Source organism: Mangifera indica, chromosome 4 (genome assembly GCF_011075055.1).
Source record: "Mangifera indica cultivar Alphonso chromosome 4, CATAS_Mindica_2.1, whole genome shotgun sequence".
In the NCBI taxonomy this organism is placed as follows: Eukaryota; Viridiplantae; Streptophyta; class Magnoliopsida; order Sapindales; family Anacardiaceae; genus Mangifera; species Mangifera indica.
In genome coordinates, this window is record NC_058140.1 from 11,173,773 (window position 1) to 11,190,544 (window position 16,772).

General features: G+C 32.1%; 1 protein-coding gene across 3 annotated transcripts; it reads right to left on the reverse strand.

Moving 5' to 3' along the window:
- Window positions 1-536: 536 nt before the first annotated feature.
- LOC123214669 (RNA-binding protein 28) lies at window positions 537-7,455 on the reverse strand. 3 transcript variants are annotated; one of them, XM_044634605.1, is made up of 18 exons: window positions 7,327-7,455; window positions 7,028-7,088; window positions 6,548-6,584; window positions 5,630-5,760; window positions 5,423-5,503; window positions 5,251-5,329; window positions 4,831-4,964; window positions 4,551-4,690; window positions 4,315-4,365; window positions 4,144-4,226; window positions 3,993-4,047; window positions 3,785-3,896; window positions 2,835-3,312; window positions 2,532-2,745; window positions 2,327-2,397; window positions 1,804-1,972; window positions 1,578-1,707; window positions 537-1,370 (listed from the first exon to the last, which is right to left on the reverse strand). In XM_044634605.1, the coding sequence occupies exons 1-18, from the start codon at window positions 7,426-7,428 to the stop codon at window positions 691-693; spliced, it is 2,808 nt and encodes a 935-aa protein (XP_044490540.1). In that variant the 5' UTR covers window positions 7,429-7,455; the 3' UTR covers window positions 537-690. The 3 variants fall into 3 exon arrangements, with proteins under 3 accessions (XP_044490540.1, XP_044490538.1, XP_044490541.1); XM_044634603.1 differs by having other exon boundaries at window positions 5,423-5,515; XM_044634606.1 differs by lacking the exon at window positions 7,327-7,455 and having other exon boundaries at window positions 5,423-5,507.
- Between the last annotated feature and the right edge of the window lie 9,317 nt (window positions 7,456-16,772).

Consider the following 16,772-nt stretch of genomic DNA (forward strand, 5'->3'; position numbering starts at 1 on the left):
AATACACACTGTAGCACATGATTCATACCATGTCTGCATAAGTAAGACGACCAGTTAAAGTAGTGGAAGGATGAATCCTTACTCCTTCACTGTGTGAGACTTTATGAGGATTACCTCATGTTAATACCCTTTGACTCTTTACTGTTGTTCGATATTTACTCTTAGTGTTGCTATCTTAGCTTGGAACCTATGACCACGCATGATTCGGTCTATGAAACATGACTAGAAAAGTAGCTAAGTTTAAATTGAGAATTTCGAGTAAAAGAGGAAGAGAAAGCATTAGGGGGGATGCCGGGTGTAATAGAACTAGAACGCAGGGTGATGGATTTGATAGAGAACGCATGGGAAATGGTGACAAGTGTAGGCATATAACTCATCATCACAACAAACAAAAATGTTTTCTAATTATAAATTAAAAAAAATCATGCAAGGACTTTAAATTATTGTTTTCAAAAGCTACACTATTCTTTAAAATTCATATTGCTTATTTTAAAAAACAAGAATAAATGCCTATCTGAAATTATAATAAATGCCAATGATAAAATGTCTTTGCAAGACCTTAAATCCCATATATGTTAGATAACAAGAGATTAGTACAATCAACATACAACAGGCTATAGGATTCAACTTCTCAAAAATTTTCAATTCAAAACTCAGAACAAAATTCGAATCAACAAAACCTATTTGAAATTATGACTGGAACCATCTTCTAAGTTGCTTTGAACCTTGCTTATCACCATCAGATTTTTTAGAACTCTGCTGTGAAAACTTTGACCTGTATCGTTCGATCAGCATGTCAAGTTTATCTACTACATCTCGCCCCGGCGGATCTTTACTCTTTTTTGGTCTTTTTTGTTTCATTGATTTATCTCTTTTGTGTCTTTCAGTTTGGTCTTCCAGCTTCCTCTTACCTTGGCGGAAATTTGCTTTCTCGGAAGGATCATTTCCTATCATTTGACCTTTGTCTGAATTTCCAGCATCAAGCTTTCTGCCATCATGTCGATCATTTTGTTTCCTTTTTGAGCCTGTTGTCTTCCCTCCCAAGTTCTCTCTCAAAGGAACTTCTGCCTTACCACTACCTGGATTGTGTTTTCGATTCTTGTGAGCTCTATGCTTTCCAGTAGCAGATTCATGAGGAATGCAATTAGCCACTTCATCCTCTTCACCGTGGTTTGAATCCTTCACTGCTCCATTGTCAAAATTAGATTTCCGTTTTCTAGATGTCTCCATCTTTTTTGGGTTGCCATCCACAGAGTATGACTCATTATTTTGCTGTTGTTGACCTAGTATCTTAGCTTTCCGTAGCTTCAATGTTTGAACATTATCAACAGCAAACTCCACAATTGGACGGTGTTCAGGACCAAAAGTTTCTACATGTTGCCAGAGAACATTTTAAGATTAAATGTAATGATATTCCTGCATTTCTATAAACACTTTCCAGCATTGAATCGCACAGTAACAGCATCCCCAAAAGAACGGTAAACCAAGCAGAAAATAGAACAATGCATATGTTAAAATGGCCACCAGTCATCATATATAAGAAGAATTTGGGATGTAGTATAATTATGAAAAACTACCTGGATTATTATTAAGAACCCTCAAAGCCACAAGTGCATGTTGATGCTCAGTGAACTCAACAAAAGCAACTCCTCGTGAGTAATTCTTTGTATCGACCATTCCCTTCTTCATATTTTTCAAGAACTTAAGCTGCATGCCAGTATTTAAAAGATAAAAAGATCTTGTAGTACATAAATATAATAGTAAGCATAAACTGTATGGCAGGAAGGGATGAATGTACCAAACCTGTTGAATTGTAGGTTTTTGCTTTGTAGCTCGTGAGATAACAGCCTCAATAAAAAGTTTTTTAAGTACTTTTTCAGTCATTGACTTTGGCAAATTGTATATAACCAGTCTTGTCCTTGAAGCATGAAAATTAGGAGATTGAAGCTTAGTCATCTTTTTCTCGTGCAACCTACAACATTCACAAAAATAATTTCCAATTTTTGTGAGGGAATTTGATTATAATAAGCACCACTTAATGACAGGAATGTTGACTAAGAATGATAGATTTGTTTTTGTGCTTCACAGCACTAAGAATGCAAAACTAAGTCTGCCAAATAAACAACCGTCCGTAACATTTTTCTCTATTCAGAATTTAGTGATTTGATAAAAACTTATTTTCAATAGGAAAGGACTTCAAACAAACACACACTGCTTTTAAGAGAAACCAAAAGCAAAACAAGAGAAGAAGGAAATATAAATATAACAAATAAATTTAACTGAATTTATGTAACTCATGCTTTAAATTATCAGAGAAATGACTTACTTTTGCCGTTTTGACATATCACTAGCTGAGACACCTTCAGCAGCTGGAGTCCCCTCAAGGATTAAGCCTTCCTATTATAATTTGGAAAATGGTTAAAAAAGAGTCATTTAATGTTGAGATAGCCCTGCATCAGAGGATTGATACTGCAAAAGCAGCATGAATTTGGTAATTCAGGTTAAAAGGGAAAGGGATTAAGAATACTAACTTTTGCCAGGTAAAGATTCCGGTGGTCATGATCCTCACTTTTGGTCTTCTCCAACTGTTTATCATGAGCTGATTTCTTATCTAAAGCTTTCAGTACAGTCAGCTGTCTGCCTTTAAGAAAAATTCCCACGCCAGAATCGGCATTTGCTGCTGAAACTGCAGCAGTAGCAGCATCTATTGTTTTAAACTTGAGAAAACCAGTCCCCCTTGGTCGCCTGCAGGAAGCCCAGGGAAAAACCACAAGGGTTTAACTTAAAAGCATATAAAACATGGAAACACATCAAATTAAAAATTAAATCCTTACTTAGTGACTTGATGAAGAACTGGGACAAAAGATTGCACTTCCCCAAATGCCAAAAACCTTTGTTTCACTTCTTCATTTTCAATATCAAAAGGAAGGTTGCTTATGAAAATTGTTCTCTGTAAATCATCTTCCCCATCTGTCTGTTTAACAGTTTTTGATTCGCTTTTGCCCGAGTTTTCAGGTTCAGATACCTCTGATACCTTTTTCAACTCATTTGATAACTTACTTGACACATGAATATGCTCATCAGAGTCCGGCTCCTCATTTTCCTCAGGTAGCGAAGAATCATCACCAACTGAAGGAACAGAGACTGCAGATGATGAAGTGATCTTCTGAAGTACTTTCTTTAGAATATCTGCTTCCTCATCAAAATCAACTTCAGAAGGCCTGTCTTCTTTCTGTGATGAATTCAAATCATCATCCTCCAAATCATCATCACTACCAGTGTCACTATCCTCAACTCCTCCATTCTGTTGCCCTGTGCGGGGATAGATACCTTACATGTCATTTGCTAACTTATCAATTAATGCCAAAATTGCTGAAAATTTCCAGTCATTGCTAGTTCATCACACAGATCAACAAATTCCCCAATTCCCAATTTCATGCACATGTTATGGAAACCAATACAGAACTATATTAATGAAATCATCAGGACAATATTTGTGTATCTATTTCAGTTATGAAACTCCATTCTTGATATTTTTTTTTATTTTTTGGGCTCAGAATCTCTCATCCAGAATTTAATTGCAAACGCCACTGGTAGCTAAACCTTACTGGTTTAACCAATAATCTTATCATCATTATTCCATCCTTCAAAACGACAACTCAAGGCCTTTATCTAGTACTCAGCATTTCATAAATGAAAAATAAATTTAAAATAACCATTCTTCAAGTTTAATGGATGCAGACAAGCAAAATAAAGTAACCAAGAATTCAAGGGCCACAATTACCATCTTCAGATGCAACAGTAACTGCACCACTACTGTATATTTTCTTTGGAACAGCCCAGTCAACAGCTATTGGTCTTTTACCAAACATTTGCCCATTGAACTTTTGAATGGCCTGATATCACAAACAGAAATAAGATTGGAGGTATGTTGAAACTCCAATAAACTTAATATTTCAATACTAAAAATGAAGCATAGTTCAGAAGCATACACTTTCGGCATCCTGTTTACATGTGAATTTCACAAATGCAAAACCCTTAGATAACCTGTATAAAAGCAAAAAAAAAAAAAAAAATGTAAAGTGTGAGATGATATGACACTGCTATTTACATATGCAGACAAATCCTGGAAAAGTAGAATACCCAGTCTTAGGATTTTGAGGAATAAAAACATCCCAGACAAACCCTACTGATGAAAACTTTTCTCTGATCTCATTCACTTTAGCCTGTATTGATTATCAGCAAATGAGCTAAGAAGCCAAGCACATCTAGTAAGAAATTTGAGAAAGTAAAGAGAATATTAATAAGAACAACCTTAAAAGGGATATTTCTAACAATAATTTTCCACTTCTGAGTCTTGGAGCCCTAAACCACAACAAAACGAAAAACAAAAATTATTATAATTTTCTTTCATGTAAATAATTGAATAGCAAATCAACCAAACCTTAGGCAAAATATAAGGTAATGCAATTTTAAAAATCACCATTGAAATAAAGTTGGAGAATCAGAACAATATTACATTGGCAGCAACCTAAATTTCATTTCTTTACCTCTCCACCAAGCTGACGTGCCCAAACAACTCCTCCCTCTATCTTTTTTTGGTGTAACTTGGAAACAGATGCACAAGCTGATTTAACACTCATATAAAGTACTGCTGAAGCATCCATTCTGCATCCATCTTGTGCAAGACCTGGAAATGTCCAAAGGAGCCCATTTATCAGAGGAATTCTAAAAAGACAAAACATACAAATTCTAGTTGATTTTGTAATGTTCAAACAGGAAAAAGTTCCCCCAAATTAAGAACAAACATAAAAATAAAGAAATGCCAACCGTTTTGTTCAAGTTCTTCCTTTGGAAGAGGATAAGTTATAGAACAAACAGTGTCAACACTTCTGGCAAGATGGTGGACAGCCTCTGCCATATCACTGTTAAGAAGACCCCCTAATACAACAGTCCTAGCAACCCTGCATAGAATCACATGAAAGACGAGAAGGAAATAAGTTGTGGAGCAATCTTTCAAAACTTGAAAATTATTTGACATTCCTTTATATAATTGCATCATGAGCAGAACTTTTGGACATACCCCCAAACAAAAAACCTACCTCTTAGAAAAGTTTATATGGCAAATGACTTTTTGGAAGAAAACTATTGGTGAAACAACTAAAACTTTTCAGAACTGATGATCATTCAATTTACTAACAATAAAGCCACAGACCTTGAATTAAAAAATTTTTAGAAAAAATCAATCACCTCTGCTTCTCTGAACAGTTCTCCTTATCTGCTAGGTCAATAGAAAGTTTTGCTGCTTTTCTAGGTCTCATGCTTTTGCCTGAAATTTCATTCAAAATATCAAATAAAATTGTTAAAGTTAAATCAGAAAAATCAAACCACATACTATGATAAAAGGTGAATGCCTTAAGACCTGAATCCATCAAGTTTGAAGAATGCTTCTCTGCCTCAGAGGTTGAACTATCCTTATCTGTCTTTGTATCCACCATATCATCTGACTGAATAACTAAATCATTGAGGGAAAATGTGGGATAAATCTAACAAATTTACTGCCCCTAGTAAAATATGAAAAAATAAAATATAACAAAGAAAGTCCAAATCCAACGTAAATGACACCAACCTTGAGCTGCCTTTGAGCGGCGTTGCTCCAATGGAGCACGATGCATGGCATGTTTAACTCCAATTTTACGACCTCCAACAGATGAACCATTCTTCATCTCAATGGCACGGTTAGCATCCTCCATAACGGCACTGCAAATGGATCATTTACAACACGTGAGAAAAAAGCTAAAGGGAAAGACTTAAAAGGATATCACCTTTATACATACATTTTCCAATCACATCAACTAATAGCAAAAACGAATGACTGACAACATTAAAAACTACAAATGCCATGTCACCCAGGCAGAAAACGGCTTGTTAATTTTCCATCCAGAATAAAACTAATATTCACTAAAGCTCATCTGCAATCAAGTTTGAAAGGTCAATGACTAGAAGTTCCTTACAAATAAGCAGTTCTTTTACTCACTTTACAAAGAAGTGAACACCTTGTGGTCAAATTTGTTTATCCAACAGCAGAAATATCAAATCAGGTTTGCATTATTTAATAAAAAATCCCTAAATGCAGGCAAGGCAACAGTACCATAGAAACCAAGTAAATTTTCACGTAAATACCAGAAGCAAGAAACTGCACATGTACAATATATATGTGTACTGCATAAGGTATAAAAAATCATGAACTCACTCCAAGCACTCATAAATTTTTTAAAAAAAAAAAAAATCTCCTCCAAATAGATATCAGGTACTCAATGGAAGACTCTAATGAAAGAAAATTAACAAAATCTACACTGCTCCCTACACATCATTATGAAACTAAAGCTTCTAATTCAGAAAGGAAAAATAAGGTTCACAACCAAAAATAAATTAGATAAAACAATTTATGAAGCTTTATAGGATTTACTGATTAATCTAAAAGAAGAGTATCAAATAGAAAAATTCACTTAATCTCAATCAAAAAGAAAAGGTACAATAAACTCACAATTGAACATAACCAAATCCTCGGTGTTCATTTGACCCTGTGAGCATCAAAAAGGAGAAATGGATTAATTTAAACAGCCGAACAACCAAAGGCCAAAAGAATTTGACAGACTTTAGAAAACAACACTTTTTAACCCCAAATCTATCACCCCATCATAAAGCCAAATGCAGGATTCAAAAAATCACCCCAGAACAACAAAGCTCCTTTTATTTTATAACTGAAATTTACTAAGCAACTTTAATTATCATTGATGTAAACACAAATATAAAGAAGTAACACTTTGAACTAACTGAAGCTCTAAAAGGCTACAATTAATGGTGCAAAAGCGCAATCATTTCAAATACTCTACTAGCAAGCTCCCAAAACAAGATATTTCACTTCATATTTGCAAATCCAAGCTCATTAAGCTCCCACTTTCAGATCTAAATTACAACCAAATAATAAGAGCACGAAAAAATTATCAGCTTTACATCGGCTTACCTTTCTTTGTAACCATAAAGCATCTCCTGATTGGTCCAACATCACTGAACGTCTCTTCTAGCTACACAACAACATAAACAAAACCAACAATGTTAAAAAAAAATAATAATAACAAACAATAATTATCAGAGCTCCTTCATGCGCAACATTCAATGCCATGTTTAGGTTTTTGAAGTATAACAAAATGAACTTAACTAAGACAAGAGTAACATAAGAGTGATGATAACTTTGAGTTTTCTTATTATGAGCTTTTTCTCGGGAACCAAACAGGTCCATAATTATGTTGAAAAAAAAAGTACCTGAGAATTGGTAAAGGAATAAGGAAAGTTGTTCACAAACACAGTGGAAGCACTGTGTTCGCTCTTTTCGCCTCCTTCTTTGTTTTTCTTGTTCTTTCCCATCCTTGAGTTTGGAAAACCAGAAGCGAAGAACCTAAAATTTCAGAAAGCTCGCATATTTTATACGAAGTTGGACTCGGGCTACGAGCTGGGCTTGTTTTGGTCCATCAACGACCCGCCCATTTGTCTTACTAAGTGCCTCAGCCCATGCCCACTAAATTGGTCCAAGACTATCATGGGATTCTCAACTTAAAACATAACCAATCATCTTTGATAAGTGGGCTAGTTTGTGGCCCACTAAAAATGATCTAAAACAGGCCCACATATCATAAAAATTTTAAATAAAATTATATTGTTGAAACTAAAACGATAATATTATTAACAATAAAATATGTGCATCTAATTTTAAGTATTTAATTAGATACTTTAATAATTTAGATCTAATAATATAATGACATTTTAAATATTCAATTAAATATTTAAAACTGGATACATGTCACGTTGTTATATTATTAAACTAGTAAAATACGGAAATTTTTAAAAGAGAAATAGTTGGAGTTTTTGAATATAATAAAAAAAATGTGTAAAGAAAAGTTAACTTAAAGGGGACCATTGATCCATTATTGAACATAATTTTTGCCACTTATAGTCGGTAGTTTTGCGCATGAACAACCAACTATACACACATTCTTATGAAAAATGGGAAGTCTTTATGCTTTATTTGTCAAAAAAGGTGGTCCAAAATTATCATAACTTTGTTTCTTGATGTTTGCATTGTCCCAACTTGTGAAAAAGCAAAACCATTCTAGTTTTTACCTTTGAAAATCCAGCATCCCAAAAAATGAAAGCTCATAAATTCACAATCATGGTCAAAATAAGATGAACTTCTTGACTATGAATTCAAATATGTTGAATTTTCATGGCATAAGAACAAAAGATAATCATTCATAATTGAAAAATAATACTGAATGAAAACTTTAATCCAACATTAATGGAATATGGATTGACAAAGCGGAGAAAGGGCAAGGACCACATGTTCTTCTCATTCATGGCTTTCCTCAACTCTGGTCTTGCTGGATTACCAGATTTATCATTTGCCTGTACATGGCTTTCATGTTGTTGCCCCACACATGCGAGGCTATGGCGACTCAGATTGTCCCCAGAACCCTGAATCTTATGCAGTTTTCCATCAAGTTGGCGATTTGATAGGCCTCCACTACAGTCTTGGAGAAGAAAGGCTAAAGAGATGTGGGCGATCAATCATTTGGGACAAAAGATTACATAGAGGGAGAAGAATTTAAAGCCCTTGTACCTGATAATGAACTAGTCATAATTCAGGATGGACATCATTTGATACACCAAGAGAAAGCTGAGCATGTTAATGCTGAAATTATGTCCTTTTTTAAATGATCACATTCTGTGACAAATAGTTTTACTTGTACAAAGTTAAATTGATAATGCATGAATGTCAGCCTTGAACTGACAGAAGATAAGAATCAACTAATGTCTATGCGTTTCTAAGTACACTGGGGAAATGACTTCAATTCTGTGGCCTGTTTGTTTTGTCAAATGGTTGGTGGGTAGAGTGAATGCAGCTTTATACGAGGCCCATCATTATGAGTTTTTATTGTGCTGTGCTATGGTCCTTTGTGAAAGAAATTAATAAAGGGGATGGCATTTTGAGGAACTCTGCATATGGTGCTTACAAGTGTATGGAGTTCTTATATATCTTGAATGTATGAAAAGGTATTTTTTATGCAGAGCATGCCTATATAATCAGATTATAACTATAACAATTAAGTTAAGTCATGGGATATGATATACATGCACATTCTTATTGACTTATTATATGTCCAGTTATTCTAACTAATAAAAATGTGCTTATGTTAGCAACCTGCCATACACCCGTGCCTTTCTTTACAACTTAATGTTCATCTATCGCAGCCAATATCTGTTAATTTGAATGACAAAAATCTTTTATTTTATGAATGATGTCAATGTGAAAGTGCATACACCAATGAGAGGTATGGAAGCCTAGGCCTTGTGGAATGAGATGATAATGGCGATAGAATTAGTGATGTATTTCATGTCCACTATATGGGGTGAAGAGTGATGAAAGTAATGATAGTGAGTGGATAATGAAAATAAGACATTTTCAATGTGATTCGACTCTTTGCATAGAGGTATACGTTTACAGTTATGTTATTTATGTTTTCAAGAAAATCTAACAAAGTATCAATAAGTGATACAATGATTCTTGAAGAGAGATGTAAAGTGAGAACCTGTCACCTTTGTTCAATCTTTATATTTATATAACAGAAGATAGGTTGCACATAAATACGATATCGAAGTATAATTGATACAACAATAAATTTAGAGATTTTATTCATATTTTAGCTATGTAAAAATAAGATAATTACATAATTGCATGATCTTGATTCAGTAAGAAGTGATAGTTTTTCGATACAAACTTGAGATAGAATAAGAATGTAATCTCGGAGATGTTGTGGAGTTGAACTACCTAGTTGTATTCTCCTCACCGTCTTTAGGTGCAACACTGTTCTCCAGATGGTTACCCTCCAAGGAGAATGCGCATTTGGAAAGAAGTTATCACTGCATAGACTTAATATTAAACATGTATGCATTTTGAGTTTAACATTTATGAAATAATAAAAGTTCAAAATTCATAAATATGTAAAAGAATACAGAAGATGTTTGTTACAAAAATACAACATAGAAAACATGTTTCAAAATGCATTGTGCAGTAATAAAAAAAATAGCAAAACATATTAGAATAAGTGTTCACTCATGCATCCGCTTAGCTGACTCACCTCCTATTGTCATCGTTCATCTATCTACTTGTAGAAACAAGAAAGGAAATGAATGAGTGTTAGACACTTTGTAAGTAGATGATCACTAAACTTTTTCACTTCACCTTTCTTTCTTTACCATTCCTTTATCTTATCACTTACATTGTATCCTCATACATTTTTTTATCTAGGATATAAGTTGTTATTTCTAACTACAATGACATGAGATACAATTAATGTTAAAAAACATTTAAAACTTGTGAGAGCATTTATAAAATATTTTCTAAAAGCTTTATTTTACTTGTTATGTCGATTGGACTAAGTTGAGACAGGGATTCGACACCCTGGCTACGTGAGTATATCATAAGTTGTTCCAGTCCCTTTTTCCATGCACACAAATATTATTGAATTGCTAATTATAACACCCCAATAACAAATGTGCCCTACTACAGATGTGTACATAACAAATCTCACAAGTGTCTCCTCTAAACAACCATTATAAAAACATATAAATTACTCATGAGAAAAACATGTTTTCATAGGTGTTTGTACAAACTACCAAAAACTCATGAGATTGAGTCTTAGACACATGGCTACAAGAACAAGTCTCTTATGAAATTGAAACAGCCTAAAAGCTCTAGAGAAACATGTTACATGCACACAACTAAATAATCTCATGCTTCAAGTTGAATATGTTTTCATGTTTTACTTAACCATGCTCAAGCCCATATTACTATACTTATATGGCTTGAATTATGCTTTCGCATCATACTTAGCGTGTTAAGGTGTGACTGACTTTATATGTGATAAATCCTTAATCTTTCAATCTTGCCTATAAATCTTCTATTTTGTGTGACTCATAGGTTCTCTAGCATATTAGCAGCGAATAAATTTGTGATTAATCTACCATTAATTGTCAACTTGTTCACAAACCATGAGCAATCTCTAACAAGATATCATAGTTATTCAACCGATAAATAATCAACAGAAGAATAATGTTAACTTTTTAATGGTACAACTATTATGCATTCAAATTCTTTTATCAATTAATATCTTTTCAAGACTGAGACACAGAAATAGTGTTTATCTCATGTTATACTTGATATAAATATTTGATTAGTCGAGAAACGACTACGTTAACATTCAATAAGGCACCAACATATTCCTATTATGACCATAAATTTTAGTTTGTGTCATAACTAAATAACACATTGAGATATCTACTTTCATACCTGAGAGTGATGAATCATTTGTTAATTCACTATAGTTTCGCTACACTTCTTAACATAGCCTTTCAAAAAATTTTATGTTAGATTAGCATCAAACTAAGTCAATTAGTGTATGAAACGTTTTGGTGATATCAAGTCTAAGATTCATATACATCATCTTCCATTAGAGGATTTATTCCACAAAAACTAAGGTTACCCTCTATGTAAAATCTTTTTAGTAGATCAGTCTAATAGACATGTCATCAACCCACACCCATCTGTTGTGCCAAGTTGACACCAACAAACCTCGACACATGAGAATTCTTTATCTTTTAGTATAATTGTTCAACATTATGATAATTTTACCATATTATTTGTGCCCTTAGTTATCACAATTCTGAGGTTATAGATGATTTTAGATTGACTACAATACATGCTTAGAAGGTTCTCACAATCAAACTACTCGTTGATCTTCTCGTCATGGTTATACTAACCTAAGGATATTTATTCAAGCATACATGTTAACATATGCACTTACAAATAAAGAGTGCCACTTGGATATTCAACTATGATTTTTCATGGATTTATATCATCAAGAAGATTGATTGTAAAGCACCACCTCTTATATTATTACCATTCAACTAGTTGAAATCTTAATCGTCCATGTAAAGTCAAATTATGCAACATAAGAGTTTTAGCATTGTTATTTGCGCACTCCTAAAATTGTGGGGCAATAAAAATGCAGTAAAAAGCTCTACTAGAATTTAACCCTATAAAATCAATCTAACAAATAGCTATTAGCAGATGGTAACTAGTATAGAACGACTTCGAGCTATATATCCAAGGGTCAATGCTTGAAGAAGACTATTTACCTTCTAGAATTCTCACATTAAGAAAATCAAGGCAATGTATTTCACGAACTCAATTATAAATTGACACTAAGGAGAAGATTCCTATTATCACGAATCAACTTTCTAAATTCAACAACAACTGATGAAATACACTTATTCTACATATTGTTGTGGTAGCCACTACAATATTATTACTCATAATTACTACATTTACTCAAATGTAATCCTTTCACTCTATATATAAGCAATGAATTACTCAAACTCTCTCACTATATATATAAGTAGTGAGTGAGTAAGGAATCAAAGAGATGTAGATAACATCAAAAAAAGATAAGTCATCTTTTGTCATTATATTATCATATATTTTAATCAAGTCAATAACAACACTATATACATAGGCCCCACAAAACTTTATGGTTAAATCACGTGAAACCACATATGTCATCTTTTCATACTCAACGTTTTCATATTCTTGTATGCGAATCTTATAGATTCATTGTGCTTCTCATTAATATAAATTAACACACCATTACTTCGGATTCTTAGAAAAGAGCATCATGTTTGGTTTTAATGCATTAAAGTAAAAGTATTAAAGCCCAAAATTAAGGTTATGTTAAAAGTGTTCATAGTTAAATGATTCTCTTCATAATGTGAAAGAACAAAACTATATGTACTAATAAATCTTACTATCTCGTCTATACAAATTAGCATGATAATATATGATTGAGTGATATGATTGTTTATGTTTTGTCTCACTTTCAAATTACTCAGTCACATGCCATTATGTCATTTTGTATGAATAAGTTAGTAAGATTTGTTTGTACATGTAATATTACTCAATTTGAATTAACATCAACCCCATGCGATTTGATGTAATAGCAAAAATCCCTTGATGGTTTCTAAAAGAACAAGCCTTTTCTGTTGTTGACTAATTTTTAAAACTTATATTTGTAAAGAGGCATTCGGTTTGAGATAATTTATCTTTTAATACTGACAATACTTTATTTAGTTTGTTAAGTAATAAAATATTCCAATAATTTTTAATAATTGTTAAGTAACAAAACATTCTGATAATTTTTTATAATAAAATATGGTGTAATAGGTCATATAAGAATAATCTAATTACCAATTTTATCTTAAGTATTAAAATATTGTCTAAGATAATCTTAATTTTGTTGTAATTTGATCCTTAATTATTAATTTTAAGATAAAAATATTCTCTTTCTAAATCAACATAACAAATAACACGAATAATATTTCGGAATATTGACAATAAGATAACAATATAAAAAATAATTTAATTAATTAATTTCACAATTTAATAACATAAAAACAACTAATATATTATTATAATAAAAAATATTTTAGAAAATACACAAAACATATATTCAACATAAGACATGTTTATTTAACTAAACATAATACTAATTTAAACTCATTAATCTTTTAAGGACATTTAAGTAAAATAATATTTTAGTATTTTTTTTAGTATTATCAAACAAAATAATTATTTATAAATATCAGTTTTATCAAATATATTAATCATTTATACCAAGTAACCTTCCAGATAATCTATTTAGAGATGACGATGGGTCAGTCTAAACCAACTCTGACTCAGCCGATCAAGCCCATGGGCCAAGCCTTCAGGCTGGGCAGGCCCATAATAACTTTAAAGCCCGAAGCTCGACCTTATAAATAACGAGCCAGACCACGGGCCCCTACCAAGCTAGCCCATTAACTTTAATAAAATGTTTTTCTTAAATAATTTTTTTAATTATGTTTTCTATTATAGAAAATATGTTAGAAAATTAAATTGTGATTAAAAAGAAGACAAATTTATTTATAATAGGTAAGTTGAGTTCTCATGATCAATCACATCAATGTAGGATCTAAAATATGAGTTTGGTTGAACCTTTTATTTTGTTTAACCTTTATTTATACTGCATAAAATGAATGACTGATTGTATTCTTTTAGATGTGAGATTTTTATACTTACACTTTTGCACTTTGCAAAAAGTTCTAAATCTAAAAGAATAAAATCTCTCACTTTTTTCACCTACTATAAATAAAGGTTAAATAACATGTTCCAATCAAACTAAAATTTTGATTATCTCATATATTTGAGATTGAATCAAAAAACTCAAACTTATTTTTTTAGGTCTAAAATTTTTATTTCTTATAAATATTTATAATTTTATATTATAATTATTAATTAATTAATTATATTACAATTTTTAAAAATATTATAAATAGTAACGGGTTGGTCAACCCATGGGCCTAACACCTAGGCCCATGACCTAGAAGGCCCATGGGTCAGGCCTGATATGCTACAATGACGGGTCGGGGCTTATTCCCAGGTTTTAGGCCAAACATTCATTCGATCTGGCCCAATTCACTCATCTATCTATCATTATCATTATGATAATTTTTTTATTTTTATAATAAAATTTGTCGTAACTAAATGCTCCTTAAGAGTTAGTAATTATCGCTAGGATGTTACAAAATATCCATAACCAAATCGAACCAATTTTTGAACCAAAAACTGAACTAAAAAATAAGGTATTTAAAAAATCAGTTTGGATACCGTTCAATAATATAAAAAAACTAGTTTTTCAATTAGTTACTGGTTTGTTAATTTTTTTAAACTGGTTAAGTAAATCAAGTCGAACCAAATTTTAAAAAATCGAATAAGAAATTAATAACATATTAAACATATTTTAAAAAATAATAATAAAATATAACAGTTCTTTGAAATTCGATTCAAAACTGGTTAACAAAAAATTTGATTCAGTTAATTTGTATTTTTTGTTCTATTCAAAATTAATTAATCTTTAAATTAGTTCAATTTCAATTTATGGCCTTCTTTAAATCGAAAATTTATTTTGGCTAACCAATTTTGAATAACTCTAATATTTATCTCATTGCCTTTGGGGGAATATTTGTAGTTAGTTAAACCTTAGGAGGTTAATAATATTCTAAAAACCAGAACACAATTAGAGGTGTCAAATAAGCTGAGCCAACCCAAGCTTGACCCGACACTATAACAAGTTAGACCCAACCCATGGGTTATGAGGTTTGGGCCATGGGCTTAGATAGCAAGCCCGTGGACCAACCTTATCCAACCTATTACCGTAGTTATATATTAAAAAAATAATAAATTTAAGGACATAAGTCAACTATATGTGGCGAAAAGGCAAAACTCTGCCACATAGTAGAATGCTTATTTAATTTTTTTTCTATTTATCTATTAGGCCAAAGGACTATCTCCCACCCAACCTATGTTGAATTCTCAAAGTTTTTCCTGTTAACTTTGAAAATATCATTTATCCACTCATAATTGGTTAAATTTAATGGAATTCTAATCCTTAAAAATTTAATCTCATTTTTCCCCCCTAAAAGTTTAAAATCTAACATTTTATCCCCTAAGCTAAGTTTGAAAATATCACATTTCCCCCATAAGGTTTAGTTTCAAAACGCGTTCAGTTTCTCTAGAGCCATCACTGGCCGTCTCTCCCTCCCAATGGTTTCCCTTCCTCCGACGGCCCGCTTCAACTCTACCCCAACTCATCTAATGCCGAGAGATATCGTTTGAGAAGACAATCGTCTTCCCAGAGAGAGACGAGTTATCTTGTCTTCATCTGGGAAGACGAGATCAATCAATCTTGTCTTCGTTATCTAGAAAGATGATTTCTCTTCCTAGACGACGTCTCTCGGCATCGGATGGGTTGAGGTAGAGTTGAGACGAGTCGTCGGAGGAAAGGAAACTGTCGGGAGGGAGAGACGGTCGGCGATGACACTGGAGAAACTGAACGCGTTTTGAAACAAAACCCTAAGGGGCCAATGTGATTTTTTCAAACTTGGTTGTAGGGGAGAAAAGTTAGTTTTTTAAATTTAAGGGAGGAATGAAATTATATTTAAGTTTATTTTTAATATTAAATATAAAATAACGATTTTATCCTTAACATTAATATATTTAAACAGTCATGGGTGGGTAAATGAGATTTTCAAAGTTAACGAGAGAAACTTTAAGAATTTAGCATAGTTTGGGTGGGAAATATTCCTTTGCCATATCTATTATTATATATATGATTGACATAATCATGTACATAAAAGATTGAGTCAAAATTAAATTTAAATTATAAAATCAGGTCTTTAAAAATATTTTTGAAGAATTCAAAAATCTTAATGTTGAAGATGAGTAAATAAATTGTATATATATTATTGCATTTATTTTTATAATTGTACAAGATATAAATTAATTAATTTATATTTTGTTATAACATTTTCCATAATGTATTCATGATATTCATCTGTCACAACTAAAATATTACCAATAAAATATTTAAAATACTGTTTTCAATTTTAATAATTTAAAAAATAGTTTAAAAATATAATTAAAATTTTTTAAAAAAATTTCTGATCGGTTCGGTGTTATAGGGTTTAGTTTGTCCCTGTATATATAGGACCGAACCGTAAATCTGATACTTTCTATAGACCTTGAACAAACCTAACCTATAGGCCGATAAACTAGGCCAGAG

Bases quoted from the DNA above. Each gene is read 5' to 3' on its own strand.
- LOC123214669 (XM_044634603.1), bottom strand. From the start codon at position 7,428: ATGGGAAAGAACAAGAAAAACAAAGAAGGAGGCGAAAAGAGCGAACAC. The intron at 5,761-6,547 runs GTGAGTTTATTG...ATCCATTTGCAG, and splicing joins GGATTTGGTTATGTTCAATT to TGCCGTTATGGAGGATGCTA. The intron at 3,313-3,784 runs GTAATTGTGGCC...ATCCCCGCACAG, and splicing joins TACTGTTGCATCTGAAGATG to GGCAACAGAATGGAGGAGTT.